Source organism: Colletotrichum aenigma (assembly GCF_013390185.1).
Source record: "Colletotrichum aenigma strain Cg56 chromosome Unknown KSG_Cg56_contig10, whole genome shotgun sequence".
Taxonomy (NCBI): Eukaryota; Fungi; Ascomycota; class Sordariomycetes; order Glomerellales; family Glomerellaceae; genus Colletotrichum; species Colletotrichum aenigma.
Window position 1 is genome coordinate 1,235,991 of NW_023500916.1, and position 26,533 is coordinate 1,262,523.

A 26,533-nucleotide genomic window follows, 5' to 3' on the forward strand; every position below is an offset into this window, starting at 1 on the left:
TCCCAGGATTTTCAAACGGCAGAAATATGATACATCAAGCAGATCAGACGAGAGGCGATGAGAGATTGTGAACAGCGCAAGTTGTTCACATTGGCGGGTCTCACATCGCAAGCGGGCGGAGTTCCCAGTCGAGAAGTCCGATAGACAGCATAGAGTCCACTGTCGGAGATGGGCCGCTCAGAGACACCTCATTCTCAATGTGGATGCTGATTAAGCGGCGAAAAGCAGCCGCACATGGAGTAGGAACAACCCGGAGCCAGGGTAAGTAGAGACACTTCCCTGCTAACTGGAGATAATGGATCAAAATGAGGGGCTTTGGCCAGTCAAGCCGCTCAAGTTTTCTTCTTGTAGAATGTGAAGACACTCATGTAAGCGACAGCCCTTTCTGGTCTGAGCCTCTAATGCTCCTGAATCGCGAGGTTTGATGTGGGAGCCGGAATGAGGCTCCACAGATAGACAACGAGTCCAATGTCTACAAGCCTGCATGTAGGCTGTCTACAAGATGGAATTAGAACTGATATCGCTCGTGTGGCCCTGTCATGATTGTTTGCATAAGAAGTCTTCACATTCCATGTGTGAAGTTATCATGCTGTTCTCGCGCTTTCCTTGATATCCCGAAAAGCATACGAGCTTCAAAATGGCAGTACAGGAAATGACTCAGGTCGCAACGCCAGTCCATTACACCGGCATATCGGTTCCGCAGCGCCGTTTGCTGGTACTCATTCTCAATGTTGTTACGACAGCTCCGTTACTTTGGGCGTATTTCAATAGTTGCACTCAACAACCAAGGGCCGGCCTTCTCGACATTCTCATTCTAATCTGTGCTACAATCTGTGTTCCATGGCCAGTCTTCACGTTCTGGAACACGTTGATCGGACTCTGCATCGTTGCCTTTGGCAAAGCCAGCAAGTCCATCTACCCCTACTTCGAAGCCGGTGGCCCCGTTCCAGAACTTACTTCTAGGACTGCTTTGACCATCTTCATGCGAAATGAAGACCCGGAGCCAGTTTTCAACCATCTTCGGGCCATGCACGAAAGCCTGCGCCGGGTCAACCGTCTTCAACATTTCCGTTTTGTCGTTCTTAGCGACACCACCGTTCCAGATGTTGCGCAAAAGGAAGAAGAGGGTTTCTCTCGCATTCGACAAAGTCTCGGGATGGGTATGTTTAGCGACCCAGTTTATCGCCGTCGAGAGAAGAACGTCGGTTTCAAAGCGGGAAATATCAAGGACTATCTGGACAAACACTCGGAAGGAGACGAATTCTTTGTCCCGCTCGACTCCGATAGCGCCATGAGCGGAGACCTTCTCAGTCGTATGGTCTTCAGTATGGAGAAGCAGCCCCAGATCGGCCTGTTGCAAACCTTGGTCGTGGGCATGCCGGCTGTTAGTGGTTTTACTCGCATATACCAATTCGGACTCCGTCATAGCCTGCATGCATACAATACGGGATTCAGCTGGTGGGCTGCCGACTGCACGCTGTATTGGGGCCACAATGCCATCATCCGCAAAAAGGCATTTCATGAGAACTGCATGTTGCCAAAATTGCCGGGAGGGCCACCACTGGGCGGCTACATTCTAAGTCACGACCTCATGGAGGCCATGTTTATGCGTCGGGCTGGCTACGAAGTCAGGCTCCTTCCCATCGAGACCGAAAGCTACGAAACCAATCCGCCAACCCTCCTTCTTCTATATCCGGCGGGAATTGCGCTGGTGCCAAGGCACAATGCAGTACTGGTTTCTGTGGAATGAGCCCGGCCTGAATCCTATCACCCGCTTTCAGGTCTGCCAGACCATCACCACATACCTGTCTCAGGCTTGCTGGGTCGTAATGACCCTGGCTTACGTTTGGAATGTCGCCCTCAGTGAGATTGACGGAAGTCATACGCATCTAGGCTTCACTCCACAGCTAATTCTCGTCGTCATCGGCTGCTTCCCCAAGATTGCCGGCCTTCTTGACACCGCGATGGCTTCTTTCAAGCGCCATGGAGGGATCTACCATTGTTTGCTGGCCGGACTGACGGAGTTCATTTTGATGACTTTGATCGGGCCTGCGACCGCCGTGTCCGTTGCGGTCTTCCTCATTGGCTTGCTTATGGGAAAGTCTATCAGCTGGGATGGCCAAAATCGCAACCGACTAGGACTCAGTTGGCGCGATACCTCTCGTGTACTCTGGCCGCAGTCTGTAATTGGTATCAGCTGCGCGGTAGCTCTATGCGTTAGATCGAAGGATGCCGAATCCATGACGTGGGCTCTGCCTTTGGTAGTCGGACTCTGTCTAAATGTACCATTTGCTGTCATCACGGCATCTCCTAGACTTGGTTGTCTTATGACCCGTCTTCGATGGTTTATGATACCTGAAGAGTCAGAGATGCCTGCGCTGCTCTCTCTGCTTGTTAATCCAGAGATAGCTTCCGCCAATACAGCCAGTTACGGAAAGCAGAAGTCGGTATGAGAAGACTCAATCTCTCGGCCAGATCATGATTGGTCTAAAGTAGATTGGGGGTTTGTGAGTAGTCTCTTTATGCTGGAAATGCGTAGCCTGTCACTGGACTAAGGCTCGGTGTGTCAATTAACACAATGAAATATTGGGCTGTAGCTATTGTGAATGAAAACACGAGAGGTTGTTATGTTGCAATGCCTCAGGCGATGCTCATTTCAAAGTTAAGAATAGATGCAATAACTTATATGTGACGTTCCATGGTAAGCTATCTATACCCGACTAGGAAGTTGAGCTTGTCGTGAGGTAACATCAACATCAGGATAGAGTGGGTCGTTGCGGTTCGTTCGGTCGAGCATGCGCCGTCGAAATGAGGAGAAGCCTGGGGTGGTGAGGGGAAATTCTCCGTCATAAGTCCATGCATATAAAATTAAATCGGATATATCCCCCATGTTTGGAGAAGCAGGTAAGGCATGATTCAGAACCACCCGGTCGAACAACATTGGACCGGACAAACTCACGACAAGCACTCTGTTCGCGACGCAACGGCCAATACACCATTGTTGTAGATGTATTCCCGTATATCTTACAATTATCTGGACGACTTGGAGCAATGATTGGTCCTCTCTGTCGCCAGTGGCTTCTTGTAGCCGCATGCCTCATCCTGGTCATTGGCCTAACCAGGGCACAGGCGCCCCCCGATGCCTATCTGCAGACTCCAGTGCAGCGTCAGCTCGACTGGCATCGGATGGAATACTACGCCTTCATCCATTTTGGACCCAACACCTTCACCGACGAAGAATGGGGCAGGAGTCAGCAGCCCCCCGACGTCTTCAACCCGACAGCTATGGACACAGACCAATGGGCCAAGTCGTTCGCCGACGCGGGCATGTCCGGCATGATCTTGACAGCGAAGCACCATGACGGCATGGCGCTGTGGAACACCTCCACCACAACTTACAAGATTGCCAATGGCGGCTGGGCCAAGAACCGCTCTGCAGCTGGGTTCGAGGCTGACGTGGTCCGTATGGCTGCCGCCTCGGCGAAGAAGTACGGTCTCAAGTTCGGCGTGTACTTGTCACCCTGGGACATCCACCGCGACCCAGCTATGCCGAAGCCTTTGCTGAATGGCACCATTTATGACGAGCCGCAAATATTTGGCGATAACAATGATGGGGACTATAATGACCTCTACCGCCGCCAGCTCACGGAGCTGGTGAACATGACTCTAACGGACGGAAGCCCTGTATCGCTCTTCGAGATCTGGCTTGATGGCGCCAGCGGCTCCAGCACTGTCCAGACCTTCGACTGGACAGACTTCCGCGACATCATCCGCACGCATCAACCCTCAGCAATCATATGGGGCCACCAAGGTGTGGACGCACGATGGGTGGGCAATGAGGACGGCGTGACAGTGCCCACTAACTGGCACACCATCAGCCGGACGCAGGACCAAGAGCGCCTCAGCGAGGCAGATCTGCAAACAGGCCTCCGTGATGGATTGTACTGGACCCCGGCTGAGGCTGACGCTCGAGTCCGGACGGGTTGGTTCTGGCACGACAACGAACAGCTCAAGGCGGGACAGCAGCTCTTGGACATGTACTTCCAGTCTGTGGGGCGAAGCGTGAGCCTCCTCCTGGACGTGCCACCGGACACCACAGGGCAGATAACTAAGGAAGACAACGATGCCCTAATAGAGTTCAAGCGTCTCAGAGACAGCTTTCTTGGCCGCAACTTAGTCACTCCCGATTCGAAAGTCACGGCCAGCAGTGTCAGAGGTGGTGATAACTCCACATTTGGCCCTGCAAACGTCCTGAGTACCTCGACCGACACATACTGGAGCATGAATGACGGGGAGCGCACAGGCTGGCTGGAAATTGATCTGGGTGTCACAGCTCGCGTGGAGGCTTTCATTGTCCAGGAGCACATCGCTTTGGGACAACGGGTTGGTGGATACACCATTGACTGCATGATGGATGGAGCGTTCGAGAGTGTTGTCAACGGCACATCACTTGGCTACAAGCGCATCGATAGGCTCGGTAGTGCGATGGATACCAACCGGATCCGGTTTCAGGTCACCCAGGCAAATGCAGTGCCCCTGATACAGAGTATCCAGGTGCTCGGCAACAATATTTCATGAGTTGAAGAACATGACCAGACACCATATCACAGTAAATCCATTGGATTACGTTCCATCTCTTGATAATCCTAAGATTTTAATAGCTCTTTCTCCTTTTTCTTACCATCTCTCTTGCGGCTTGTCGTTTGAAGGAAGGGGTCGCCTCATTTTGCGGCAGCATTGGTATGTGTATCGATCGAAGCCAACATAACACGCTACTGTTTAGTTGAAAAAGAAAAAGGATGAAGAAAAGGTAAAGAAAACATGAAGCATGAACGGATTCTGATCCCCAGTGATTGTAGGTGGCCATAGCCTCAACTGGCGAACGAATCTATGAACAGACAAACTCGCATGAATCAGTTCTAAATACCATTGTCGACGCCATTCTGGTGAGCTACATCCAAGGGCTTTGGTGGTTGTGTCTCGAACACTGGATTCGTAGCGTTCAGAACTAGGTCTATGTGGGAGATGGCCAACGGCTCTTGCATCTCCTTCGCGATAATTCTGGCGCTACTGAAGATGTTTTTAATCTAGGATGTCAGACAACGAAAAAAGGAGAGCAGGATGGATATACACTTACTTTCCTACCATTTATCTCCATCTTTGCTAACCTAGTAATGTCTTCCTCAGTAATATGAACTTCAGCGCCCTGGGAGGCATTCTTCATCCGCCTCAAGAACGTCGCCCAAATCTTCCCCCTGGAAGACTCGTCAAGCTCAGGATACTCTTTTGAAATATGCACCCTGCTCGCGAAAGCAGCATCGCACTGCGCGATGCGATTGGTCGTGAGGATGAGAATCCCCTGATAATACTCGAGTTGCCTCAGAAAAATGCTGACAAGGGCGTTCCTCTGGATGTCCGTTGAGTCTCTTTCCTGCAGGAAGACATCCGCTTCATCAAGAAGCAGCACTGCGTTCCACTTGTGTGATAGCTCTAGAATCTCTCTGAGCTTTTCGTCCACGTCCTTAGGCTTTACTCCTAAATCTCCAGCAGAGACACTGTACAGAGGTCTCCGGGTGATCTCCGCCACCGCCTCGGCGGTCAATGTTTTACCGCTTCCTGGGGGTCCGCTGAAGAGACACACAATGCCCTTCCCCTTTCCAGAGACAAAATCATCTGTCTGCGAGGAATGTTGCCTGACCATAGAACGAACAAGCATCTTTGTTGGCTCTTCCAAGACAAGGTCTGTAAAGGCTTGATCATTCCACTTGACATCAAGAAGTCGAGACATAGCAAAACCTCCTAATAAACAACCAAAATTAGCTGATGTTCATGTTCGCGCAGGATTTTGTGATGGGATTCGAAGGTGGCACACCCCATTTCGAGTTACCAAAGCAAAAGCCAAGTGCTACAGGTGTACAGATAATAAGCTCCTCTTCAGTCAAGTTTTCCCGTGAAAGTCCCGCGTGTACTTCGGGCATGAAGCTTATGTTCGGGTTCACAGATCGAAAGCCGGCGGGGTCGATGATCATCCTTCCATGGGAAGCAAACTTGATCGGATAAGGCTCCCATCGAGTGGTACGGTTCTCGAACATGGCCGGCCCACTTGTCTCCATCACCCGAGGTTCATGAAGGCCTGCGAAACGACGTCCGCGGACCAATGCTTTGGCACATATCTCCTCTTTGTTCTTGTGGTACTCGAGAGGAAAGATGCGCAAGTCCGCAATCTTTCGGGCCCCAGTGAATTCATCGATGAGCATTGCGAATGGTTCTGATGCCAGGCCGAACTTGACGCCATCATCTGCTACGATGCGACAGTCCAAACACCAAAGTCTCGTTTTGTCTCGTCTCTTGAGCTGCTTGATGCTTCGGAGCTGAAGAATTTGATCTTGCTCTACGAGTCGGTGATATCGGTAGATCAAGATGTTTGGGGCGAAGATAGCCCATAGGAGTTCCCACGTAATCTCCCCGGCGGCGAGAAGCGGCTCAAGATTAGCAATATTCGTGGCGTGATCCTCCTCGGCGAATTTCAGAGTGTCTACTAAGTCTGTGATGAGTTCAACGTCTTTTGGCTCCGATATTCTTGCTTTGTCCAACTGCTCTTGCAGGGCCGCTCGGTTGTGATAAAACAGTTCTAGAGGAACCTACATAGGCAGGTCAGTAAGCCGACATGACCGCAAGACGGGTTTGGGTAAGAAATGGCTTACGACCGGTGGATTTGATTTCAGCGAGATATCATCGACGTCCGAATTAATTTGCCGCATGACCTGAGCTAGCCGGCCGGATTTGATATCGACCTCAGTCTTAGTGTGAAAGCCTGTCTCATCCATGAGTCTCCGCACTCTCAGAAGGGCTTTCCGCCCATTCTGTTTTTTGCTGTCGGATTTGACCGATTTGATCAAACGGACTTGACTAGTTTGGCTGCCGACGTGCAAAAATCAGCTTTCGATGTCTTCATTGTTGCATTGGTGCCACGTATACACATACAAGTCATATCTAATTTCATGTTAATCAATCGTCCCCAAAAACGCATCAAATGGTATATTCGCTTTAACTCACACCTGATCGGAGCGAAGAATTCGGCTCCTCTTTTTGGTGTCCGTCTTTGCAGCATCATCGTTGTTAGGGGTAGCGGTGACTTCGCTCATGTTTCCAATAAGGCTCCAGAATGAACCTGTAAATAAAACCTAGAACCCAACCTCGGCCACTAAATGCTACAAAGTCCTCTGCTAGTAGAAACTGAATGTCAAGAGTCGAACAATGAGCCGCTAAAAATTACGACTGGGGAATACCAATGCATGCCGTCGATATTTATGAAGACATGTCGCGACATATCGGGCCGTAAGTAGAATGGGGAAGACTGGGGCATCCACTGACCCTGGTTTGCCTGGCGGGGCGGGGTAATGACTCCCTGCCTGCATTTGCCTACTTCTGCCTGCTGGCGCCAGCTAGGGCAGACAACAGTCTCACTGGGCACACCCATGCTGGGAAGGCTCTCCACCAAAGAAAGATCTACCGAACCACGATTGGGGGAGCTTCAGTGATGACTGCAGACAAAACCAAGTGATGGTTGCCGTCGGGGGCAATCTACTGGACCAAATCGTTCACATGCAAGGTATGAAGCGGAAAGGGGGTGTGCTGCGGCCAACATCAGGCTGTATCGTATGCACCCGCTCGTGACAAGGCAGTCTGGTCAGCATCAAACGCCATGAAGCCTCAGAATGAGTCGGATTCGTTGCCTTGTCATTACTGCCCAGAGATAACGTGGTTCGCCATGCTCTCGGTGTTCAACCTGCTTCTCATGCATTGCCTGTGAGCGTGACGTTTTAACCACCTGATCCCTCATAAATCAGCATGGGCAACCACCTTCATTCTCACGCCTTCCCTTCCCCCGTCGATGACCTTCATCCCCTCAACTGTGACAATGGACCCTTTCAGTCTTACTGTCGGCGTACTTGGCATAGTCACGGCTGCGCAAGCATGCCTCAAAACAATCAAGAAGCGCATAGGCCCTTCAGATATGTCGTCTATAGAGATGGATGACATGATGAAGACCCTGTATGAAATTCATGGAGTAATGGGAAGCTTCAAGACTCATGTGGACTTGCATGATGATGATGAAGATCGCCTTAGGTCTCTCCAGCACCTACTGCCCGTTATGACTCGATCTTCAGAGGCTTTGCAAATCGTGAAGGACTACATAAATAGTGGACGGATGGAAAAGGTATTCCGTGGAGTCAGGTTTGACAAAAAGCTTAAAGCCTCTCTCAAACGTCTTGATGACGCCAGTAAGATTTTCAGCATGGCTGTCGTATCAAATCAGCAGTACGTGTTTCACCCTCAGTAACAGCTCTGTCACCTCAGAGAGCTAATGTCTAGACCAAAGATCGATCATGACGCGAGTCGACAAGTATGTTCATGCAATGAGTAATGATGTCCTGGATCTTCAAGCCGTCCAGACAAGTACGCAGCAAGGTATGCATCCCGCAAAACCTTATGCCCCGAATTTCGCTAACGAACTAAAGATAACCTGTACCAGGACGTGAGAGGATGGTTAAGCTCTCAGGAAGACAACAACGCGAACAGCCAACTGCACGAGAGAAATCTGAAAGCCCGAGAGCAAGGAAGCGGCGAATGGCTTTTCAGCCACAACGACTTTCAAAACTGGTTAACGACCAAAAGGAAGGGATCACAGACGAACCTTTGGTTGAGGGGCTCTCCTGGGGTTGGAAAATCATACTTATGTTCTACCGCCATCGAGCATGTCTCGAAACAGCTGGGAGAAATCTGTTTGTACTATTTTTACCGTTTCGATGATCAACCCGAGACTGGCTCGAGCGATGGGATACGTGCAGCAGCTCTTCTTGTCGATCAGTTATTCCGACACTTCTGGAAACAGGACCAACGAATCGCCGCCCATGTGAACGACTACATCAAGACGACGGAGAAAAATATGACATCACTCGCAGAAACCGCGCGGCTGATTATCAAGCAGGGTAATCAATTCTCTCAGGAGAAGGGCATTGCGCCACAGGCGAATTCACCCAGTGTCTACCTCTTCCTTGACGGGCTAGACGAAAACAAACACTCCCACGCCGCCGAAGACATCCTTAAGCTATTCGAGAGTGTTGACGAGGAGCCTTCAATCCTCCGAAAAACCTGGATTAGCTCCCGAGAAACAAATGTTCTAAACATTCATTTGCGACAATGGCCAATGGTAAATGTTGATAAGCATGCCGAAGTCGACGTCAAAGATTTCTTGACACGCATGGTGCCGAAACTTGAAAGAAGTGGGGACAATGTCCAAGATGTCGAGGGCCAGCCGCGTAAGATAAGATCCGCAAGTTGGGTTCCTTTTCGTAGCGACATCACTGACTTTTCCTAGTTGACGAATGGGTCTTGCAAAAGTTGCAGGCAAAAGCTGAAAGCAACTTCCTCTATGCTCGACTTATGGTAGAGTGGTTGAAGGAAGACGTGTTTACCATTGATGATGTTATCACCTTCATCAAGTCCAGGGTGCCCAACAATATCGCTGAGATGTACAAGCGGATCTTCCGCCAATACCAAAAAGACCAACACAGATACATCAGGTCGGTCTCTACCCTTTTTGAATTCTTGCAAGACCGATGCTGATCAAGAAACAGTATCCTGTTTTCCCTGGTCGCCTTCGCTCGCCGCCCTTTGCGTCTATATGAGCTTCGAGAGGCAATGACGATAGCATTGTCCGAACGTGACAAGGGGCTGGACCCTCGCAAGGTCCCAAGAAACCTACATCGGCTGTTTGCCCCTTTAGTGGAGACTCAGAGCGACCCGAAGGAGCCAGATAACCCATTTTGTCGGCTGTGTCACTCGACTGTCCAAGAGTTTTTGGTCACCCATCCTGATGTTCTAAGCGACAGAACCTCAAATCAAGCCTCAATCAGGTTCCAAATCTCTGCTTCTGAAGTGGGGGACGTTTGCCTTCGCTATCTGTCTCAGTCGCGATATTCGACATTTGTAGGCTTGGCGCCTGGTGAGTGTCATATACCGCTCGGTCTCACGTATGACGACGCCCAGCAACACGGCCTCTTGCCCTACAGTGCCAAATACTGGGATCGACATCTGGAGGACGTGGAACCCACACAAGAACGTCGGGAGGAACTTCTGAAGTTTCTGCAGTCTCCCAATTTCCAGACCTTGATCCAGGTCCAGAGCCTGTTCGTCACAGGCCATTTCACACAATTCAGACTGATAGGTTCCGATCTAACCAGCAGACCGATGTATCGACGAGCTCTTCCGGACTGGTTTGGATTGATAGTAGATAAGGACGTCGAATTCATCAAGCTAGCTGAAAAATTTCGTCGTGATTATCGTCACTTCATGCATGAATGGGGATACCTTCTCGAGCACGGTATCTGCGCATCGGACACGTCGGCACAATGTTTGCGCCAATACTTCTGCGGAGAAGTCGACAGGTGTTTAACTGGCCTTCTCGGGCCGGAGCACTTCATGAACCGGATGAAGGAAAAATACCCGAGCTTCATGCTGACGAATCAACCTTTCAACATGCACAAGTCTGAGGAATTAATAATCGCCGATGCGGTTTGCGTTTCTAAATCTCAGTTCATTGTTTTGTCATCCACATCAAAGTAGGACCTTTCGAAGAAATCCAGCCTTCATGGAGTTTTGATCTTGAGAATTCATACTGATGGTCAATTCTATCTAGGGAATTGGGACAGGTTTCTTTGGACACGTGGGATTTTGGGGTGCCGGGAGTCCCTCGATGTGTCTCAAGAAGCACCATTTTCGCCAGCAACATCGACTTGCAGTCCAATGCTGGTAGCTCCATCGCGTTCTCCAACGCGGTTGCCACAGTCTTGTCCAACATGAAAGACTATGGTTCTAAACTCATCCTCAGCCACGGAACGCACTCGAATCTCGAACCTCTTTCAACCGATGTTGCAATGCGTGATGGAATCATTGTTGTTGCAAGCCGTAACGTGCACAGGCACCTAAAGGAGAAGTCGGCGAAGGGCAAGGCCGGCAGAAAGCATACTGCCAAACTTTTGCAAGGCTTGTATTCTGACTCATCAGAAACAGGAAGTGATGAAGATTCTGAAGACGAGTACTCAGCCGACGAGAATTCCGCTTACGAGACTTGTAGTGATGGGTCTACGGATTTCGACTCTGATGAGTCAGAAGAAGAGATAACAGGGGACGATATGGACTCTGATGAACAGTCTGATGAGTACTTGGACGACGATACGGATGAAGAGGAAAACGAAATTGAGCCAGCAGATGGCGAAGCTGAAGCAGAGATTGGCCAGCGGCAAAAGCGCAAGCAGAGGCTCGTGGCCAACTACCAGATGCCGGCAGAAAGCAACCTAGAGCTCGAAGGTGACTTGTTGAAACAAGAGCAAAAAGACCGGCCGACATATCCAGGCATGCCAAGCCGCGTCAGAGATCCGAAAGACCGCATCACCACCACCATTGCAGTATACGACATGACTTCAGGAGATGCCGTGCGTCTATTTCACTACGACCATGACACTCCCGTCACCTGCATGCTATATCACTCCCCGCCCGTACTACATCCCAAGAAGGCCCTTGTTGTATGGCCCTCAGGAGGCGGTGAGGTCCTCTTTGCTGATTTTGAGGAGAAGACGTACTTCATCAGAGCGATCATGCCCACAACAAGGGACAGTTAGTAATACCTGGGGGATCTACATCGTGACAATCGCTGACTATTTAGCCCGACACATTTGTATGAAAATACACTTCTCTTCCTGTGGGAACTACATCCATATAGCTAGTGTAGAAGGACGACTGTTGGGAAAGAGAACGTCTAATACAACGTCTCCGGATGGAGGAATGGACAAAAAGCCAGAGATCGTGGTTTCTGTCTTCCTCACTACTCACCGACTGTCCTCGCACAAAACAACACGAAGCCCACCCCGGCTGGTCCACAAGGTCAAACTAACGCTTGGTCAGTTCACTGGCCTCTCCCTCGCCAAGTTACCTTTCACTTTCGTTTGGGTTTCAGAGCACCTGTACCTTACGGTCACTGGCTTCAGGCTCAATGTCTTCCGTATTGGCCTCTTTCATGCCTCCGAAACCATGTCCGCAGGCATTGTTATGATGCCTAAACTTCAAGTCATGCTACCACTTTCTGCATCTGGGAGGCAGATATTTTATTTGCCTTCGAATACCGGGACAGAGGGTAGGTCAGCCACGGGACGGGGGTTAGTGTTGATTGGCAGCTATAGTGCGCTACACCATCGCGTGCAACTACAACGCCGTTCCGAGAGAAAAGAACTTCAAGGAGTTGGAAGTGTTCCAGAGAAACAGCTGCCGGACTACACCTGTCCAGCGGTAGGGATTCATGTCGATGAAGAGAGAGACCTGGGCGGGTGGATTGAGCTCGATACGGAGGTGAACGAGGAGGAAGAGGTGGGTGTGACGGCTACGGCCGATGGAGGTGAGAGATTTAGGGACGGAAAGTTAAAAAGGAAAATTGAGGCCTTCAATTGGCGTGACGATATTGACATGGAAGGAATTTGCGATTTTTGTAATGGTCCAATGTACTATAGATAAACGGGCCAAGACGAATGACTGAATGATAGCTAATGGCGAAACCAATTCGGGACGGAAAGACGACAGGCATCACAACGACACATACGTAGCCGAAGAGGCAATTTAGGTTTGAAAGGGCTTTCCTTGTTTTCGCAGTGACACGCTGATGGTTTGTACACATACCCAAGTTCAAAGCTATCTGGGTACATTCATTGATGAACAAGATGTACCGACATATCCTGTAAAACAAAGAAACTGTGGATTTCCATCGTACGTGGGGCTGGCATACCATACACAGGTCTTGAGATACTAATTAGCATTCCGACTTAGCACGTGGTTCTTTTCCCCAATGTCGAGTGTGTGATGGTTGAACATTACGAGAAGCTGCGGGTGGTATGCCACCTCATTATCGCTACTGTAATTCCACACCCGAAGCAGCGAGAGTCACATAAAATAGCTTCGTCTGCCCCGTAACAACCATGCGGCCATTTCCAGCGAATTGAAAGTTTGCGGCAGTAGTGCCAGTGTAAATCTTGCCGATGAGCTTGCCGGAGGGGTTCCAGACATGAACCCCATCGCCGCAACCGGCGTAGACGCGGCCAACGGAGTCAGTGTGGACACCTAGGAATGATCAGCTTGTAAAAGTGCAGTGAGAAGACGGAGAACAAACCATCAGGGATGAAGGAGGCAGTGTAGGCAAACGTCTTGCGGTTCTCCCAAGTGCCATCTTCATTCACATCAAAGGAGTAGACGGAAGCGGGAGACGACAGGTTGCGGCCGTAGAATCCCAGAGCGATGCCGGTGTCGGTGACGTAGGCCTTCTTGCCATCAGGAGAGAAGGTGAGACCTGTCGATTGTTAGGCGGGTTTCTTCCAGCAACGTCAATGAGGACCAACCATTGGGCAATGTGAAGTCATCAGCGACGACAGCGACAGCGCCGGTCTCGAAGTTGTAGCGGTAGACTTGGTTGCGAAGGCCAGGAGGAGGACGGAAGTCCTGCAGGAAGCCGTATAGCGTATCGGTGAAGTACAGCTCTCCATTACGGGGGTTGATGACGACGTCGTTGAGCGAGTTGAACTGACGACCGAAGTAGTTGTTCAGGAGGACTGGACAATCAGCTACATACATACGCGTTTTCTTTGACAAGAAAACTCACCGGTCGTGTTGAATGGAGCGACTGGATTCATAAGATACAACGCAGAAGTGATATCGTCACCTTGGCCTTCTCCAGCGAAGACGATGTTGCCCTTGTAGTTCGTACCACCTAGGCATTCATGTAAGCTGGTGTGATGCCTTCAGGTATCAAGTGACTTACCATTAGGGTTGATGACCTGGGGTTGCGACGGCACAACAGTGACAATTGCGTTAGCCCGGGAACCTGTTCGCACAGCCTCGGCTTCCGCGAGTGAGATCTTCTGGATGATGGAAGACTTGTTCAGCCCAGTGCCTGCAGCAGGAGCACCGGCATTCTGAACGAAGAAGACCTCTTCGGTGGGAGGGTTCCACACAACAGCCTCGTGGAAAATAGGGTCAGTGTCAGAGGTAGCAATGAGGGTAAGCGAGGGGTTCTGTCCAATGACATCGTAGAACTCGGCATCGTAGATGTGGAATGGTTTAGCCTCAAGTGACTCTTTCGTTACACCAGGCCAAAGGAAAAGCTGCATGAGAGTGAGCAAAAACAGCCGTAAGAGGATGGGAGCGACATACCGTCGAGTCGTTGGCCTCTGCAGGAGGGGGCACATTCTGCAGGACGTTGAAACTCTTCAAGTCAATTATCTGGGCTGTGGCGGGAACTTCGGCAGCGGTACAAAGGCCCATGCCCAGGGGCACTAGAAGACCTGCAGCGACTACAGCCAGCAAAGACGACATTGTTGGTTTCCAGGAGCGTTGTGCTTGGTGGTGTGTGACGAGGGGAACATGTTCCAGAGGTTGGGTACGAGGCGCTTTGTATGCTACCGTGGACGTCCCCGCGTTGATGGACCCTTGCGTGTTTAAAATTGCATAGTCGCATCTGCCGGTGCATTAAGATGTTAGAGTAGTCCAATAATGACTGCGGTAAAGGGACCAAAAGATGGAGTGCGACTGTGCCAATGAAGCTCCCCCAGAACCCCCACTCCGAATTTTAGCTATTGCGGAGTAGTTCCCCGAGTCTTGGCAGTGGTTCGACTTGGTCGAATTTGGGCAAAGGTCCGTCTCCAGGGACGTTAGTGCTATAATGACCACGGCATCTAGAAAGTTAATGTATGTGCCAAGCTGTTGCTTCGCGACATGATCCTGTTGAAGGTCTTGGTCTAAGGTCTTGTGTACTTCCTGCGATGTATCGTTGGGAACACCAAAGGACTCACGCTAATCAAGCAAGCTGAAACTCCTGTTTTTTGAGGAAGAATAATGTGTTTGTGATTCTTAAATGTCCGACAATGATAGCTGTAGAATCGAGGACCTTTCGCTCTGCTGGACACATTGCTCTGTTGTGCCATTGTTGACTTCACGGACCGTTGGCAACGATGGCAGAAATCGACATCAACACCAGGATCATCGTTGCGATTGTTATTTGCGTGTTCATCAGCATTGCTTTCTACAACGTTCTTGAGCTTACCGTCTCAATCTTTACATCATTCAAAAGGCGCTCGGGATTGTACTTTTGGAGTATTCTTATCGCAACATGGGGCATCGCATTCAATGGGACCGGCTACCTGCTGAGGCACCTGTCCCTCACGACGAAACCGATCATCTACGCCACGCTCATTCTCATCGGCTGGTGTGCCATGATTACAGGCCAGTCAGTCGTCTTATACTCACGCCTGCATATCGTTGTTCATGACCGAAAGCGACTGCGACTGGTATTGTACATGATCATCGCCGACGCCATCTGGCTGCATATTCCCATCATCATTCTAGTCTATGGGGTAAACTCGGCAAACCCGGAACCGTTCCAGAATCCGTACACTATCTTCGAAAAGATCCAACTCACCGTCTTCTTCGTACAAGAGATCATCATTTCTTCGCTGTACGTATGGGAAACAACCAAACGCCTTCGTCTCATGAACAGCATCGGCGATTTGCGCACCCGCAAGATCATGAACCACCTGATCTGGGTGAACATACTAGTTGTCCTACTAGACGTGACGATTTTGGCCCTCGAGTTCACCAACCTTTACGACATACAGACAGCTTGGAAACCGTTGGTATACAGCATTAAGCTGAAGCTCGAGTTCAGCATTCTCAATCGCCTCGTCGAACTCACACGAGGGGCCTCGAACAGCAGCACCTACGTGCGCAGTCAAGGACATGGACCGGCAAACGACGTGGCTCTTAAAACATTCAACGGCAAGAGGTCTAGGCAATTCACCACAACCGACGAGCCTGAGTATGAGGTTCGCATTGGGAAAGGAGACAAAAGTCATGTGTCGCCGGCGACAAGTTCTTACCCGACAAAAACAACCGAGATCACGATTCATACCCATTCGCGGGCAAACCACGGTAATCGCGACAGCGACAACATCAGCGAAGATCCAGACAAAGAACGAGAAGGAGACGTGTGTTCAACTTCGTCCGAAGTCCAGTTTGCGAGATATTAGCGGTTTCCAACTTTTTGGGTAACAACGACCATACCACAGGCTGAACAGTCGATAATTATTAGCGTTTATTACTTCTCATCCCGACTTTCATTTGTTTATGTTTGTTGAACTCCCATAGTTAGACTTCTTGATTGAGTGTTCAGCTATCGTCCATACTCCTGCGACCAGATTACAGCTCAATGCAAATCGCCTTTTCGTGAATGCCTGCTCAAGACGAGGATTGTGGATGCAAAGACCGGCTGCCAAGCTAACATCCGTCTCTTCCTGATTTGCGTCTCAGATGACAGACGATAGCCTCATCATAGTCCACCAATCTACCAGCCAGATATCGGCAAGGCCTCCCCACCGTATGTTAAGCTTAACTCAAGTCGGGTCTCTTCAAAGGCCGTTCGAGCTCATGTTGGCCACTTGAACGTCTCCCGCTTTCGTTCCTACTTCTCCCGTGCTTCCAAGAACCTACCTGCCTCTTGATTGCTACCCTAATGGTAAATTCACGGACATGACCACAGGGATGACTGCCATGCCCATCGGGCAGACTGTTCCTTGACTACTTTGATTTGTCGCTTTCAGTGTTGTAACTTTGTGGTTCCTTGGCCTCATCTCCGTCGGGCTGCTGCTTTATTTCGCCCTTCCGATTTAGGTTCCATTGAGGATCGGAACCCATGATGCATGGACATTGTAAGATGAAACCTTGTTTGGGCTTCCTTTAATGATCTCCCCGGGTGCGCTTCCATTGGGCCCAAAAGTGGTGCCACGCGGGACCACACGTACTTGGCAGATCGGCTATGGTGGCCGGTTACAAACCTATACCCACGTGGATACATGTTGATCTATTGACTTTATTTGTCTCGTATTCCAAGAGCCTGGCCATCCATATCACAACATGGTACTTAAACAGAGTGAAGCCTTGCACTCGCCTTGTAAACAAGACCATTTGTCTACCCGGTTTGATACCGTACGCCCAGTGTAATTTGTCACAATCGCCTCACACATAGCCCCTCCATCCGCTTCCTCAGTCTTGGCTCCGGCGGTGGGCTGCGTTGGGGTAGGCACCGCCCCCCCGTTCGCCCGGGCCCTAAGGATCGAGTGCCAAGGTCATTGCACAAAGTGCAAGACCTCTTGATGGTGCGACGTTGGCTCTACGGGCTTGGTCGAGGAAGACTATTGAAAGGAAAAAATCGATCGATTTGTCACAGCAAGACTATCTCCGAAGCATGAGACCAAGAATTAAAATCCCGGCATTTGCAACCTATCATCTATGCCCAAGAATGTCGCGACCGGGGCGAAGACTTTGCCTACATTGCTTCGACGAATTGGACGATCAAGGTGCCCTTCAGGGTTGCAAGGCGACTGGGAAGATGGATCTTGGTATTGAAGGAAATCAGGAATACCCAGGAGAATGGGAAAGGAGATGCAAGCCAGATCCTGGCTTGCGGATTCTTCGGGGTACTGAAGACAATTCCGGTTGGCTGTGTTCCGGACCCCACGCCGAGTAGCTCCCATGGAGCATAGTAAATAAGTTTGACCCTGCATGACACCCTGAAGCAACACAAGTCGGCGTGCGAAGAAGATGTTCCATCTTCACGTCGTAAGCGGCCTCAGAAACTGGACTTCGGGGTTTTTGCCTGGTCGAATATGGCATGATAGCTTATGCTTCTTTCTCCAAGCCGCCGAACCTGGGAAGTCTCGCCGTTCATCTTGTTCGTGTTACAATACGGTGTTCCATTTTAGCCCCCAGCCATCCCGGGACAGAGGCCAAAACCAGATGGTCTTTATCACCATCGGAAGCCAAGACACAATAGCCAAGTATCGGGCTGGGAGCAGCCATCTGGTCTCAAGAGTGTCGTGCGATGAGATGTTCAGGCATCAGGGGTGAAAGATCGAAGCCGTTCTTGGCAACGTCGGGACTTTTTTCTGCCCGACTAAAGAGACGCTCCCATTCTCGAAGATTGAGCCGTGCGCCCGGAGCAGGTTCAGGTGCATTCCTACCCTCCCAGCGTCTTCAAGCCAACCCCGCGAACCCCCGGCCCTCGTCATTGAGGAACACAGGATAGGATATCAAGAGCGTATGGCAAAGCCAACCTTGCATTGCGGGAAATTCGGACTTGATATTTTGTGCGCTTTGAAGCCCCCGGCGTGAGACGTTCATGGTCAGCACAACTTATCTGCGTATGAGATTGGGAAAAATGAAGAGTAACCATTAGTGTGCCCCTTGCTCTAGGTTATGATGCTATTGGTGGCAGGTAGCAGGCCGAAATGTCTTAGCCAACCGTGATGGCGAGATTCGGAGATTGGGATTGTTCTGGTTTGTTTTTACCACATGGTATTTAGGGATAAGGGCTGTGATTTTGCATGAGTGCAAGAAGAGATGACGTTGAACTGATTTGAGAGGAGCAATCTCCTTCGGCGACCAAAGCTCAGCCCCCTACCCGCTACTCATGAGCAACAAAGTATGACAGGCCGTCTTGCCGCCGTCCTTGTTTTCAATCTCCCAGGGATCCGATATCCCACGGTGGCGCCGGAACCGAAAGAAGCTGAACAACTGCTCAGGATCGCTTAAAAATCCACGCTGCCACCTGAACTTTGAACATGTCACTTGTTTGGGTCACCAATAGCTCATAGCTCAGTTTTCGCCCCTGCATGTTGTTGTTACTTCCATGATGGTGGGGACGTTGGACGCAAGAGCCGGCCGGTCTGCCGTCGCTCGAAGCTTGGCAGGAGGCCAACATGCGGGTCGAAGAGCCTAAACACCCGGTGAGACGAAAGCTCACGCAGCATATGAATCCATCCGTGACACTCTGTTGTTGAGTATTTCTTATGCACACCACTGTCGTACCACGGCGGGACGTCAGCATGCTACATGACATTTCACTGTGTGTCATGGTCGGTAAAGACTTTTTCAACATCAAACCCACAAGGTCTTCTGATATTCAACCATGACTCTGGTCTTAACTTTCGTTGCAAGGTGTTTGTACGTAACGATCCACACCATTACCTCGAATAGAGGATGGTATCCAGCTTGGATACCTAGGAAAACGGACAGACTTGGCCGTCCTCGAGAAAATGAATGAAAGAATTTCAGATTCAAAAGGAACCTCTGTCACTGATATTGGATGCGAATGCGAGCCATACGTATCAACGGCAAGTCCCGTCGCACCAAGTTTGCGTGATGCCAAATTAAAGACATCACCACCCTTTGTTTCGCGCAAGATATTTGGAGGAAATTACAATTGCGAGTCAGCTCCGATGCTTGTGAGGTGCTCTATCTGGGACACCCGAACGGTATGTGGTTAAGCGAAAAGGGCGTATTACTCAAACCAATGTCGGCCGTCCCGCCCTACAAACCTTAAGGACGGGCTGACGGCAACATCCCAGTGCCGTTCATCCGATGTCGATACAAAGCGTTCGCACTTCAGTTGACTTCGGAACTCAATACGTCGTGTTAACTTTCTCTTTTTCCCAGTCGTCGGTTATCACCGAGACCATCATGAAGCTCGCACTTTTGTCCTTAATTGTAACTTCCGTTTCTGCGTGGTCGGTCACGTTCCATGACCATGACCAGTGCGCCGGTGGAACGACATTCCACTACGGCGGCGGCTCCAACACCGGAACCGAGCACCTCGCTCAGTGCTTCACAATGACTAGCATCAACAAGTCGTACGCCAACTATGATGCAAAAAGTGTCAACATCGTCTTTGGAGGTTGTACCATTGACATATTCACGGATCGTTTGACGTCGCCGGGACTTGCGGGGTGTGTGGCATCAATCAGCGAGCCATCCAACTGGCAACGTATCAATCAAGTACAGGATGGATGTATTCAGTATGTTTGATTGTGACGTCTGAAGCGTCGTGAAGAGAAGTGCTAACTGGTGTCCTTCAAGGTTGGATAAGTCGAAACTGGGAAAGTGGCAGGCCTGGTCGGTTTCATGCTGAGTATTGCGCTGAGACATACATACTTCAATGACCAAAGTTTTGGTAGTCTTGATCAAAGGCGATTCAATTGACAAATTGAGGGAGAGATACCGGAGGTTGGCGTTGGTTTGACCGACAGTGGCTTGAAGCGGACGAGAATAATTCAACAGTGGTGAGGCAAGTAAGATTTTATTGGATCATCTAGAATTAATCCTCATACTACCTTCAGAGTTGCAAGACCACCGCCGGTGTCAATCCCGTATTACCACTGTACTTTCGATGAAGAGACCCTCAACTGCAACCTTGACGAGAAATCTTGCCGCACTACCAACACTGACGCTGTCAGTCACGCGCATTCCGGCACCGTCGCTACCCAGTGTCTCTACATCCGCCTTGGTGTCGGTCTGACTCGGTAACTTAGGGTCATCGAATTCGAGTCTTACTGCCCTGACAAGAGTCTATTCCATCTTTGTGGAACGGATCTCCTTATCCACGAGACCACGGTCCTCCAGGGCGAACTTGATGTTGGTCCAGCTCATGAATGCCTTCGAAAGCCATGGTATCTTCGACCAAGGATCACCAACGCCAGCTGTCGACATGACCACAATGCGACGGATGCCGGCCTGCTGGAGAATCTCACAAGCATTGGCGCATGAGTCGGCTAGGAAGCGGGGAGGTGAGAGCTGACGTGCGAAAGGGCTGTCAGACTCGCGGACTGTGTTCAGGGTGATGATGGCGGCGGAAGGAGTTAGAGGAGGCGTAGCCGAAAGAGCTGATGAGATATCAGGCTTTGATAGCGGCGATCCGGTAACGACGGTGAGGTCAAGACTGTCAGGGAGACGGCCAGGAGAGCGGACGAGTGCTATTGCTGTATGTCCTTGGGACAAAAGTTCAGACACAACATGTTTGCCAGTACGCCCTGTCGCGCCGAGAAGGAGGAAGTGCATGATAACAAGTGAGAAGAAGACCAGTTTGGCTTATAATCTACTGGCTGAGCGTGCAGCCGATTCGAAAAAAAGATGAAACTGCTGATATTGGACTTTTCAATGCTACCAAAACAAATGGTGATGTCCATGTATTTAACGTTGACGGACCAACGACCAGTTGCACACAGATCCAACCCTCAAGAACTATATGTCTGATCAGAGATGGTCATGAGACCGCAACGCCTACTCCTAGAATTGCATTTATGGTGTCTGCTGATTGGCTTGCTCGGTCCGGATACTACAAACGGTCTCGGACGACACGGGAGCCACCGGGCGGCACGGCCGGAGGATTAAATCGGGGAAGCGGGCGCCGTCAGCACGTAGCCTGCGCCCGCGCTAACTTAATTAAGCACTGTGAGCGAGCCGGCCAACCATATGTGATGATGGCGGTTCCGAGTATCATATGTGGTGTTGTTGCCTGTGAGGCAGAAATTCGGTGCCGAAGATTATAAAACAAGGTAACTTTGTCATGATCTTCCCCAAGTTATCCAAGATGATGTCGAAGTTCATCACCAACAACCGCAGAATTCTGTCGCAAATATTACACTCATCCAAAATGCCAGCATTCACTCTATATGGCGCTCGTGGCTCGACCAACACAGATCGTGTTCGTTTGACTCTCGCTGAAGGTGGCTTCGCGGACTACAAACTTGTTTTGATCAACCTACAAAAAGGGGAACAAAAGGTGCGTAAACCGACATCTCCTCGTAGTCATGTGCTGACACCATCCCGCACAGCCGGAACAGTATATGAAGAGACACCCTTGAGGTAAAGTCCCAGTCGTCATCTTCCCCGACGGTTTCACTCTCTATGAGAGTAGGGTTATCTGCAAGTACCTCGCCAAGAAATACTGCTTCCTGCTTCTACCTCCCGACTCCGACAGGGAAGCTACTGCACTTTTTGAACAAGCGCAGTCAGAGGAGATGTCCTACTTCGCCGACCCCGCAAGTAAAATTGCGTTTGAGAAGTTTGTGAAGCAGAAATTCATGGGCTTGCCTCCTGATGAGACAGTCGTGTCAGGAGCAACACGGTCCATCGAAGCCTTTTTTGACCTTGCAGAACGTGCATTGCAACACAGCGACTACATGGCTGGGGAGGACTTCACTCTCGTGGACATTTACTATGTACCCCTGATCCAGAGGCTCTTCGTATGCGGATATGCAGATCTTATCCTCGGTCGAAAAGCCGTGAGTGCATGGTGGAACCGCGTCATCAACAGGCCAGTCATACAGCAAGTCCTGACCGCTGATAAGGAGGCTGCAAAGGCGACACAGTGATATGGTAGTAAATGAGGCAATTGGAAATCGATTGTGTTATATACAATGTTGCAGATAGTTTTATTACATTGAAGCTGTTGAAGTCCATTGCATGCCCAAGTTCACTTGTGAGAGTCGACAGAAATCCGTCAACACATCAAGTACTCATCAATATGCTGGATCCGACGCACGTTCTTTACTATCAGCACCCCTGTAACCTCGATAAGCCTTTAATCCTTCCTCTACATTATTTGCCACAAGGCGCAATTGCTCAATCTCGGCCAGTCGCTTCTCGTCATACTCTAAAGCGCAGGAGATTGCTCCTAGGAGCACGATATGCAGTGTCCGATAGAACAAGCGTAAGAAAGTTACTGACAGAGGCTCTCGTTGCGGAGCTTTTGCGTCCGAATGAACGCGCTCAAATATTGAGTACCACGATTCCAAATTATTCAGGAGAGAAACCTTTTCGGAAACAAGTAAGAGGGCCATTGCCATCGACTCAACATTCGAAATCTTATCCAGGAATTCAAGCGTCCTTGAGGCAATCCTGGTAAGAAGTGTGCGCATGTCGGGTGCTATGGGACGAGCAGGGACAGATTCAGATTTTCCAGACTGTTGGTGAGACAACATCGGCCATGCACCCGTGGCTGTTTCCTTGACGTCTGCTGATGCCGGAGAGTCTGCGAATTTGCATGGTGCAATGAAAAGCTTGAGGACGAAGACGTCGAGTGAAGGAATCTTGCTATGGCTTGCCGGTATCAACTTGTGTCTCCCAATCAACAATGGCCGTGCCCGATATTCATGCATGATACTGAGTCCCTGAACAAGATGCTGAGCTACGGCTGAATAATTGCCGCGCACCTGCTCGATACTGAGGAATATTTGGCAGCAAAGCAACGCCGACCTTATTTCGTCGGAGCCCGGAGACCACAATTTGGACGCCAGGCCCCCTAAAGCCATGCAGTACTGCTGAACTCCATGGTCATAGTCTCGACCCGACTTCTGTCCTAGAGAGGAAAAGGCAAAATCTTCGCAAGTCTCGAGATGCTTTCGAAGAATTTTGAGGGATGAAACTGCCAATCGGACTGATGGATCAGTTACACTGGCTTGTAGGATTTGTTTAGCCTCTTTGTCGCAGGCAAGGTCCACGTCGAAGATGGTCTTGGTTGAGAAGTAACGGCCAAGAAGAAAAACGTCTTCGGGAGTGATCTCAATCTCAGCTATGTTCGGCCGAATGGACTGTATCCTAATCGTACCCAACTTGGCACCTGCCGAGTGAGATGTGTGGTTTCTCAAAACGAGTCGAAATGGAGACTCATAACCGTCACATGTGCGGCCTGTGCTCGTTCAACTGTGGCAAGAGGGCTTGTTCTCGTCACATTTGATCTTCCTTACTCTGTTACCAAGTTAGTGAGATGACCGCAAAGATGAATCCCTTGCTGGACCCTGATATCTATGGCTAGCGCCGACGGTATGATTCGAGTCTTACCTGCATGTTGCACATCCAGTTTTCACCTTAGTTCTACTTTGAATGGTGCGTTTTCGTGACATAGGGCCGCCAATCATTCGTGCGCCGGGTGGTTGAGGCATGCTCTGGGGGCCAGGTGCGCCACACAGATTGGCGACGATTAGAAGCAAAAGATGACCTGGTACATATACATGGTCAGAGACCAAAAGCGGGCAACTCGCTTAATATAGAGAGGTTGGCTTCATGTGAGCTAAATGCATTATATAAGCGTATGCAGTCCTGAAGATGGTAGGCGTTTCAAGCCACAAGTAAGCGCTAGCACACCTGCAGATGAACATGGTCACAACATTGGCTGCTCGCCCATGAAGGATGAAAGAAACCGACCCCTTCTTCATGGTAAACTGGAACGTCGTGTTGGGAGTCTATTTGCGCCATAACGTCTAGTGTATTGTATGATTTGAATTGCGTCGAGCGAAATCTAATTTTGACATTCGCAACAATGTCTCTAATTCCTAGCCTCTAAACCGCTTCTACAGTGCGTCTAAACTTTGTATGAATCTGATACAAAGAGGCTGAGTCACGCTTTATTTCGCAAAATATGGGATTCGTCTCTTGCCATCTAAGGTCTCTTGGAAGAAGTGTCGGAAGGTGGTCGGCTTGAAATCGGGGTGCAGATCTCCAGCCATGATGTAGCCCAAGCGCTTGACGCCCTCCGGGCTATTGTCGCCGTCGATGAAAGAGGAGTAGTAATATTCCAGCCACAGCTTGCTGACAAGTAAAAGATAGTTATTCGAATTGCTTTGGAGTTGAGAGGCTGCGCCGACGATCATGGACTTGAGCTCTTCTGCCGAAACCTGTATGAAAGAGGTTGTTAGGTCACGGTAGAGCAACGATTGGGAGTTGATAACATACATGCTTTCGGGTAACAGTATCGCCTGTGAGCTTTTCAGCAATGGCAAACCTTTCGTTGAAAGACATGCTTGCTCCCGCAGCCACAACCCGCTTATTGACAGTCCTGGAGTCAACGATGATGCGAGCGACAAACTTTCCGACGTCTTCGTTGTCAATCACATAGGTTTTCATTGTTCCGTCTCTAGGGACCAAGTTCCCGAGGAAGTCCGGAAGCGCAATGGCATGATCAGTTTTCCCGGACGGCACCTCGGGTATGAAGCCATTATACCACCACCCGACGTCAATGATGGTGTATGTGATTTCGCATGATTCAAGCTCTTTGTAGAACTTCTCTTTCTGTAGGGAAATCAGCGCCCGTGACAGGTCCGAAGGACATGCAAGACGTAGTAGAGAGATTGATTGAGTGCTCTAGACTGTGGCACATCTTGGAAAGGCAGAAAAATAAGATTTGAACGTACCATGGATTGCACAGAAGAGATACCTTTTGGGTCAAGAGCCACCGCAAAAGCAGTTGGGATGAACCGCCTGATGTTCGCCAGTTTGGAAGCTCGGATCAGGGGCAGTTGCGAATCGAGCGCGTTGGGGGGCACAGAGGCAATGACAATATCTTGGCCTTCTACAATCCTGGCAGCGTCAACTTCTGGTCCTTCCAGATCGATAGCTACGATTTCGACGCCGCGTTGAGCCAGCTTGGTATAGGCTGGCTTCGAAATTGAAGAGGGCCGGACCAGAGCTGTAACTTCCTAAACAACACCATTAGCTTACATATCAAACACCCATGTGTCAATCGTGCGCCACCAATGACATAACGGAAGTTATCACGTACAAAGCATGGAGTCGTCGATGCGAGAAGCTCGTGCATCTACGATCAGACCCGCTGACTCGCCAGCGGCGCCATAAACGGCAACCTTAACAGCTTTGGAGATCATTCTAATGGCGGCTAAGTCGCCAGAACCGATGCTTTAGCTTTTGAGTTTCAGTGAATCCATAGTTGTTAGTTACCTGATTTACATGAGCATTATATACTATCCTGGCTTACGACCTCCGCCGAACCGCGCTTCAGAACATTGCGACAGAGACGGCCCCCCTTACAAAGCAAGCGGAAAGATCGCGCATGCCCTAGTTCGGAATAACTATAATAGAATCATTGCGCCTTAGCAAAGCAATCACTGCCGTCAGTGCCCGGCGCCGATGTGACGGGGACTCGGAGACCGGAACATGTGTGGGGCGACCGGCTCGGCACAAAATGGAGCGCCGGAACATCTGCGGGGAACCGAGAAATCCCCAATCAATGGACATCGGACCCTTGTGGAAACAAACACAATGGAGAAATGATCTTTGTTTTCAGCAAAGTCTCGGGGCCTCCTGTATTATTATGCCAATTATGGTAGTCTGAGCTTGACAATTGAAAGCTGCGCCATCCGCCTTTCTTCTTTCGCATTTTCCGAGCTTCATGATCCGCGCCCGAAGTTCCGAACATGTCTACACCGACAGAAACAGTTATCCCCAAACCGTCAGGGGAGCGGTCCAGATGGGCTTGCACGCCGTGCAGGCAGAGAAAGGTATTCTCGCTCGCTTTATACGCGCCATCGGTGGCGCAACGGCTGACGGGGCGTGCAGGTGAAATGCGACTCAACCCTGCCTGCATGCTCGACTTGTGTGGCGAAGGAGCTGGACTGCGTCTACTCCCACACTCGGCTCCGCGCGCCCACCAGTAGAAAGTATCGCTCGCTCACCGTTAATGATTCCACGGACGTGTGTCTGACGCACTAGAACAGGTCGGGTTCCAGCTCTCGTGCTCGTATGATCCGGAGACTACAGCAGGTTGAGCAGATGGTGCAGAGCTTGGCACCCAGCAACGCGGTTGAGA

At 50.2% G+C, this 26,533-nt stretch overlaps 10 protein-coding genes across 10 annotated transcripts; 6 read left to right on the plus strand and 4 right to left on the minus strand.

The window, feature by feature from the left end:
• Positions 1–637: 637 nt before the first annotated feature.
• Positions 638–1,750, plus strand: opgH (Glucans biosynthesis glucosyltransferase H; the record flags this gene model as incomplete). The annotated part of the gene is made up of 1 exon (XM_037329448.1): positions 638–1,750. One exon carries the CDS (start codon positions 638–640, stop codon positions 1,748–1,750), a length of 1,113 nt encoding a protein of 370 aa, XP_037171921.1.
• Positions 1,751–3,051: 1,301 nt separating this feature from the next.
• On the plus strand, positions 3,052–4,578 carry FUC1 (Alpha-L-fucosidase 1; the record flags this gene model as incomplete). Its single annotated transcript, XM_037329449.1, has 1 exon — positions 3,052–4,578. The coding sequence occupies one exon, from the start codon at positions 3,052–3,054 to the stop codon at positions 4,576–4,578; it is 1,527 nt and encodes a 508-aa protein (XP_037171922.1).
• A 341-nt stretch (positions 4,579–4,919) lies between these two features.
• Positions 4,920–5,788, minus strand: Psmc1 (26S proteasome regulatory subunit 4; the record flags this gene model as incomplete). The annotated part of the gene is made up of 2 exons (XM_037329450.1): positions 4,920–5,087; positions 5,138–5,788. The coding sequence occupies 2 exons, from the start codon at positions 5,786–5,788 to the stop codon at positions 4,920–4,922; spliced, it is 819 nt and encodes a 272-aa protein (XP_037171917.1).
• Positions 5,789–5,816: 28 nt separating this feature from the next.
• Positions 5,817–7,145, minus strand: CGCA056_v014209 (uncharacterized protein; the record flags this gene model as incomplete). The annotated part of the gene is made up of 4 exons (XM_037329451.1): positions 5,817–6,641; positions 6,705–6,918; positions 6,985–6,993; positions 7,057–7,145. The coding sequence occupies 4 exons, from the start codon at positions 7,143–7,145 to the stop codon at positions 5,817–5,819; spliced, it is 1,137 nt and encodes a 378-aa protein (XP_037171918.1).
• Positions 7,146–8,299: 1,154 nt separating this feature from the next.
• Positions 8,300–11,684, plus strand: CGCA056_v014210 (uncharacterized protein; the record flags this gene model as incomplete). The annotated part of the gene is made up of 6 exons (XM_037329452.1): positions 8,300–8,322; positions 8,384–8,472; positions 8,523–9,323; positions 9,383–9,587; positions 9,642–10,625; positions 10,703–11,684. The coding sequence occupies 6 exons, from the start codon at positions 8,300–8,302 to the stop codon at positions 11,682–11,684; spliced, it is 3,084 nt and encodes a 1,027-aa protein (XP_037172471.1).
• Positions 11,685–12,961: 1,277 nt separating this feature from the next.
• gnl-2 (Gluconolactonase) lies at positions 12,962–14,418 on the minus strand (the record flags this gene model as incomplete). The annotated part of the gene is made up of 6 exons (XM_037329453.1): positions 12,962–13,170; positions 13,220–13,396; positions 13,446–13,655; positions 13,706–13,813; positions 13,865–14,207; positions 14,257–14,418. 6 exons carry the CDS (start codon positions 14,416–14,418, stop codon positions 12,962–12,964), a joined length of 1,209 nt encoding a protein of 402 aa, XP_037172470.1.
• Positions 14,419–15,053: 635 nt separating this feature from the next.
• CGCA056_v014212 (uncharacterized protein) lies at positions 15,054–16,127 on the plus strand (the record flags this gene model as incomplete). The annotated part of the gene is made up of 1 exon (XM_037329454.1): positions 15,054–16,127. The coding sequence occupies one exon, from the start codon at positions 15,054–15,056 to the stop codon at positions 16,125–16,127; it is 1,074 nt and encodes a 357-aa protein (XP_037171895.1).
• Positions 16,128–19,614: 3,487 nt separating this feature from the next.
• CGCA056_v014213 (uncharacterized protein) lies at positions 19,615–19,959 on the plus strand (the record flags this gene model as incomplete). Its single annotated transcript, XM_037329455.1, has 1 exon — positions 19,615–19,959. One exon carries the CDS (start codon positions 19,615–19,617, stop codon positions 19,957–19,959), a length of 345 nt encoding a protein of 114 aa, XP_037171893.1.
• Positions 19,960–21,583: 1,624 nt separating this feature from the next.
• GSTF1 (Glutathione S-transferase) lies at positions 21,584–22,304 on the plus strand (the record flags this gene model as incomplete). The annotated part of the gene is made up of 3 exons (XM_037329456.1): positions 21,584–21,712; positions 21,765–21,772; positions 21,848–22,304. 3 exons carry the CDS (start codon positions 21,584–21,586, stop codon positions 22,302–22,304), a joined length of 594 nt encoding a protein of 197 aa, XP_037172469.1.
• A 2,031-nt stretch (positions 22,305–24,335) lies between these two features.
• On the minus strand, positions 24,336–25,592 carry CGCA056_v014215 (Isoflavone reductase-like protein TP7; the record flags this gene model as incomplete). The annotated part of the gene is made up of 4 exons (XM_037329457.1): positions 24,336–24,605; positions 24,664–24,999; positions 25,122–25,402; positions 25,490–25,592. The coding sequence occupies 4 exons, from the start codon at positions 25,590–25,592 to the stop codon at positions 24,336–24,338; spliced, it is 990 nt and encodes a 329-aa protein (XP_037172468.1).
• Between the last annotated feature and the right edge of the window lie 941 nt (positions 25,593–26,533).